This window comes from Medicago truncatula, chromosome 2, assembly GCF_003473485.1.
Source record: "Medicago truncatula cultivar Jemalong A17 chromosome 2, MtrunA17r5.0-ANR, whole genome shotgun sequence".
Taxonomy (NCBI): Eukaryota; Viridiplantae; Streptophyta; class Magnoliopsida; order Fabales; family Fabaceae; genus Medicago; species Medicago truncatula.
Window position 1 is genome coordinate 10,483,508 of NC_053043.1, and position 6,419 is coordinate 10,489,926.

The window sequence follows — 6,419 nt, forward strand, 5'->3', positions numbered from 1 at the left end:
GTTATGTGAAATATGGCTTTGGAATTGTGTTTTAAGAATGGTGTTTTGAAAATTACGGTTATAATGACGACGACCTAGGTGCACCTAGTATGTGATTTCAATTAGGTAGAGTTACTCCGTTAGATGGAGCCACCCCTATGGAAAGGCCGCCATTAGGAGGAGAGGGCTATCAATGAGAGGTAAACTACCTAATTGAAGATGTTTTACACTTTGTTTTGAGTCGAGAGAAAAGAGCTATCCGTTAGATGGAGCCGCCCCTATGGAAAGGCCACCATTAGGAGAAGAGGGCTATCAACGAGATGGAGCTAGTTCTCGATTCACCCATTTTGATTATATTTACTAAATGGAATTTTCTATATTTTCTTCAAAGACTTTTATCAAGATTTTCGACAATATATTTTTTAAAGGCTTTTGTTATGATTTTCGGCGATATATTTTTTAAAGGCTTGTAATCTTATTTTCACCTCTTTACAATACTGAGATTAGAAAATACTCTTATTCATGATATTGATTTTCACGTACAATGATACAAAGTAATTGCAAGCAGAAATATTCATGTTGCTTCTAAATGTTAGATATGTGATGGCTGGTAGTAAGGTTGTACCAGAAGGATAAACTCAATTTCCCTAATAATTTGGTTCATTTTATTACAGTTTGGTTAAACAAGCTAAGAGCAACATATTTGTTATTTCGGCGACATTGGACTCAGAAATATTCTTATTTGATTTTGGATTAATAGAATTTTATACGGTTACTAGTTTGTAAATGAACATTAGATTTTGAAGAAACTTAATTACTCGTGCCCATGTGTGTTTCCCTTCTAGTTGGTGGTGATTGTTGTCTCCTCACTAAGTCTTTATGACTTACCCCTTTTTCCTACATTTTTTTTCAGATTCAAAGTCAAGTGCGTAGAAAGCATGTAGCAGAGTTAAAGATTTGTCAATGTCATTCTTTTGGTAGGTCTCCTCTATGTATAAACTGAATGGTCGATGTATCTGCAGCTATTGGTAGTTGAAAAATGTTTTGTTTTGAGTTGTATAAACATCTAGTTATGTCACTTTGAGATTCTGTTGATAATACAAGTATATAGACAGGATTCATATCTTGGAAAGTATTCAAAAATATAGAGGATATTCTGTGGAAATTTCAGTGGATATCATTTTAAGTGAAAGTCAATTTGAAAATTGTTTAAATTGTAGTTTGTCAAGTGTCGTCAATAGGCTTGCCGGACTAGGATGCTCTAGTTCGTGCGCCGGTCACGATATTGAATTTTGGGTCGTGACAGGTGGTTACCTTGAGTCCGCGTCGGTGAAACTATCCCTATCGCAATCTATTTTTATTTTTTTTTCTTTTCATAAAACTCAGAAACAAGCGGAACTACTACGCCACTTCATTCGTCGGTTTTCGCACCATTCAGTATTTCCCTTTCTTAAATGGAAAATGCAACTTTAGTTTATAGAGAAACTCAGTCAAATATTTATTTTTTTCGTTCGCAGGCTTCAGAAGAAGATGCTGAAGCGTGCTGTGGCGCAGCCATTATCATCTTTCCACTCTCAATCCGACCACCACCAACTCCTCCACCGACCCATTTCGGAACTCAACTCCCTCATCACCTCCTACATCCGACGCGGCCACCCCATCTCCGCATTTAACCTCTTCCTCTCTCTCCGCCGCATACGCATCGACCTCGACTCCCACACCTTCACCCCGCTCCTCCGTCCATCCCCTACTTCACTCGGTAAACAACTCCACTCGCAAATGATCAAAACTGGTTCAGACTCCGGAACCGTTCCAAAAACCGCATTACTTGACATGTACTCAAGACACGGGTCATTGAATAGCTCCCTTAAGGTGTTTGATGAAATGCTTCATAGAGATGTTGTTGCTTGGAACACTTTGCTTTCGTGTTTTTTACGGTGCGGGAAACCAGACGAGGCGATTCGTGTTTTGAGGGAAATGGGTAGGGAGAATGTTGAGATGAGTGAGTTTACATTGTGTTCTGTTTTGAAGTGTTGTGCTTCTTTGAAGGCTTTGGAATTTGGTAGACAGGTTCATGGGTTGGTTGTTGCTATGGGGCGTGATTTGGTTGTTTTGAGTACTGCTCTTATTGATTTTTATTCTAGTGTTGGGTGTGTTCATCATGCTTTGAATGTGTTTTATGGTTTGAAAGGATGGAAAGATGATATGATACATAATTCGTTGGTTTCTGGGTGTATTAAGAATGGGAGATATCGTGAGGCGTTTAAAGTTATGAGCTTGGTGAAGCCTAATGCTGTTGCACTTACTAGTGTTTTGGTTTGTTGCTCTGAGGAGTCGGATTTGTTGACAGGGAAACAAGTGCATTGTGTTGCGGTTCGTCAGGGTTTTACTTTTGAGACTCAATTGTGTAATGTATTGTTGGATATGTATGCTAAATGTGGGAAGATTTTGCAAGCCTGGTCGGTGTTTGATGGGATTTTTCAAAAGGATGTGATTTCATGGACTTGTATGATTGATGGGTATGGAAGAAATGGGTGTGGATATGAAGCTGTCGAGCTATTTTGGAAGATGATGGAGGATGGAAGTGAGGTGTTGCCGAATTCTGTGACCTTTTTGTCTGTTTTATCAGCTTGTGGTCATTCCGGGTTGGTGGAGGAAGGAAAACAATGTTTCAATATTATGAAAGAGAAATATGGTATTGACCCAGAACCGGAGCACTATGCATGCTTCATAGATATCTTAGGCCGAGCTGGTAAAATAGAAGAAGTATGGTCCGCTTATCAAAATATGATTGATCAGGGTACATCACCTACTGCAGGAGTATGGATATCATTGTTGAATGCTTGCAGTCTTGGTCAAGATTTTGAAAGAGGTGAATTTGCGGCAAAGAGTCTCTTGCAGTTGGAACCCAACAAAGCTAGCAATATTGTGCTTGCATCAAACTTTTATGCAGCCATTGGTAGGTGGGATTGTGTTGGTGAGTTGAGAAGCATGATGAGGGAAAAAGGGTTGGTCAAGGAAGCAGGCAATAGCTGGATCGGTGAGGGCTTCAATGGACATGCCAGATCATTATCTGCTTGATTTTTCGGCTAGATTTAAATAGAACACTAAGGAGTTTTGTCCAACCAGTCACCAGTGTGCTACCAACTGATCGACACCGCTACTTGTTATCTGGCATGACCCCGTATCGATGACCACGACCACAATGCCACTCCTATTTGAGTAGTCCAATGAGAATGCTCTCAGGTATATTCAACTCTGACCTAAACATTTATGATTTAACCTTAATTTTCCTGTTATTGACTTGGGCATTAGGGGGTCATTACTCATGATATATATTGTGGTTCATATGCAAATCGCTTAGTAGGAAACTCTTTGGCTTGACCAAGTAAGCAACAAACCACCCCCAAGTAGGCAAGAAAACATATCACGCTGTTGATTGTTCTCGTGTTTTATCAATATTTTTGTTTTATAGTCCTCAACCCTGGCACCAAATAGAATCCATGTAATTCATGACATGTATATATGACAAATAATGGATGTATTTTAGAATACTTTAGAGTGTATTAATACTTTAGAGTTTCATTTGTTATTTTCTGTCATTATTTAAGTGCACCTTTATACAGTTCCTTATTTTCTCTTGTGATTATGGCAGGAAAGTTTGCAAAAATTGAGCTTAAGGATCAAAGCCAGGCTTTTGCTGGGTTAGCAGAAGCTCAGAAAAAGATGAATTTGCCACTAATACTTCAGTGCTTCACACTAAATTTAATATTCAAGAATCAAAGTTTACAACTTCAATGGCTTGGCACCCTGTTTAGACACCTGGAAGATTATTCTACCATGAGTTTTGAGAAACGAAAGTCTATTGAAATTTGGAACTTCAAAAAGTAAAAGGGTTGAAAGATTAAAAAAGTGAGAGTCTCCGGTGAAATGGTCTCGGGAGTGAATCCTAGACACTCAGACCTGCGAGTGTTGGAGAGTTTTCTCCTCTGGATTGTACAGTATGTATCTAACACCCAACGATCAATGCATGGGCACCCAAAAAAGGAGTTGAATGGTTAAATAACATACTTGTTACAATTATGAATTTTTCTGTTATTTTTCTGCTGTATTCAATTAGTAGTTGGCTTCAGTCAACCATAGTTAGTTATCCCTTCCAGTTACTCTTGGTAATTCTGTCAGACCTATCTCATTCACTGCTGAAATATTACAATGTGAAACTTTGTAATGCTCAATTGAAATAATCCAATTTATTTATCAATCAATTTCACCAATGAGGTTCTACAGCCTTGTTCAATTTTAACAACACTCAAGAAAAAGACGATTTGGAGAATTTAAGGTTCTTGAAGCAAGTTTTTTGGGGAATTCTCTAGATTCATCTCCTTTCTCTTGAAGATAGCCAAGGAGTTCTCTCCCATTTGATTTGAATCTTGTCTTATTTTATTGATTTCTAAATTTTTTAAGTTAGGGTTTGGCAGATTATGACCTGACAGATTATGATCCATTAATATTCAATATGCGTTATTTAATATTCAATCTGCCAAATGCATAACTCATTTGATTTGAAACTTGCTTCAATTATTTTATTGAATATCATAATCTGTCATATTCAAATAACGCATCACTGGGTATGAAAAGTTGAAAATTATCTAACATTACTATATTCAAATAATGCATCCCTGGGTATGAAAAGTTGAAAATTAGCAGTTCTTTCGAGTGCAAGAAGTTGCTCCCACAGTTAGATGTACACTTCAAGTGGAAAGGATGATTTCAAAGAGTTTAACTTTTTTAGAGACAAAAAATGTTCATGGAAGAATGCCGACATAAAATTTTACAGACTAAAAAGTGCAATTTCTTTTCTTCTTCTAGAAATTAAAAACGAAATTCTGGATTTTTATAAGAATAATTTACTTAATTAACCCTTTTTTTAAAACTTAAATGTTAGATTGTAGAAAAATCACATTTGATGTAAATTTGACATCAAATTCAACAACAAAGTAAATGGTTAGCGCGGTTTAATCGATGGTTAATAAATATAACAAAGTCTCACAAGTCATTAACCATTCATCGAACATAAATAAAATAATCACAAATGTATATCTCAAAATAAATTATGGGTAATGAATCTCAACTATACTTTTAAGTGTAATTTATGAAATAATTTTAGTTAAATCCACAAAATTTTAAAGATGTATCGATTATAGTTGATTTATAGTGTAAAATATCTTACACTATAGTAATAAGTAGAAGAATTTAATTCCCTAAAAAAAAAAAAGTAAAGAATTTAACTTTGATGCGTACTAGACTATTAACATGCTTCAACAATTTTAAAAAGAAATTCAATGTTGCATAAAAAAGATTACAAAATACATGATTGAACTTAAGTGATTAATTAACCCCGGCAATGACAAATCGATTTTGAAAATCTAAGTTTTGATTTATGGGTAATGAGACTTTACTCCCCTTACTAAGATCATTTACCTAGAAATCGAAAGGTTAACATAAAAATAAAAAAAAAATAAAAACTACAAAATCAAATAAATACATAGATGGATAGTAAATTAGATTATTTTTCTCCATACAATAATATAAATTGATTTTTTTTTTTAGGGAATAAAGCTTAAAGCATATCATTAATCAAAATGTGTTCAATACAATATGGTATTTTATACAGAACTTGGAAACTAGCTGATAATGTGGCCTCCTTAGCTAAAGTGTGGGCTGCCTCATTTACTTGTCTCCGTACAAATTCCACCTTAGAGTTTTCATAAAAATTCCTAAAAAGAGATCGACATCTTTGAATAATGTCTCCGAATTTAGTCCCGTCATGTTTTGTCAACAAGAAATTATCAACAACCTTCTTAGCATCACACTCAAAGTCTATTGGGCCAAGATTAAGTTCATGAACCCATTCTAAAGCCGAAAGTAAACCAAGTGCTTCTCCTATATGAACTTCACATAACGTACTAATCCAATCAGTTTTAGCTAAAACAAAAGCTCCTGTGCCATCTCTTAAACATATACCTATTCCTACCTTGTTCAGATGCCTTGAAAAGGAAGCGTCAATATTGCATTTATATCTACCTTCAGCTGGCTTCTTCCACTTTGAGTTATCAATAATGTTTGGCATTCTTGAAGGTTGTTGCCGATATGATTTTGCTGCTCTCCAGTCTTGCAACAGAGTTATTGCGCGTTCCAGAACAAACATATGCGCATCAGCCACATCATTCCAAATCTTGTTATTCTGTTGCTTCCAAATACTCCAAATAATACAGCACAATAGTGCTGCATTATCGCCATTTAACATATGCAACAGCTTGAAAATAGTACCGGCAATATCATGGCCCTGAGATATCACATTATTAAGGTAGTAGATGACTCACACATACTCCAAATGTTGCAGCTGCCTGGACATCGAAAGAAAAGATGAAGGCTGTCTT

At 35.9% G+C, this 6,419-nt stretch overlaps 1 protein-coding gene across 1 annotated transcript; it reads left to right on the plus strand.

Annotated features, from left to right (window-relative positions):
- The first annotated feature begins 1,427 nt into the window (after positions 1-1,427).
- Positions 1,428-4,253, plus strand: LOC11405942 (pentatricopeptide repeat-containing protein At5g66500, mitochondrial). Its single transcript, XM_003594356.3, has 2 exons — positions 1,428-3,225; positions 3,635-4,253. The coding sequence occupies exon 1, from the start codon at positions 1,510-1,512 to the stop codon at positions 3,058-3,060; it is 1,551 nt and encodes a 516-aa protein (XP_003594404.3). The 5' UTR covers positions 1,428-1,509; the 3' UTR covers positions 3,061-3,225; positions 3,635-4,253.
- Positions 4,254-6,419: the final 2,166 nt, after the last annotated feature.

Bases quoted from the DNA above. Each gene is read 5' to 3' on its own strand.
- LOC11405942 (XM_003594356.3), top strand. From the start codon at position 1,510: ATGCTGAAGCGTGCTGTGGCGCAGCCATTATCATCTTTCCACTCTCAA.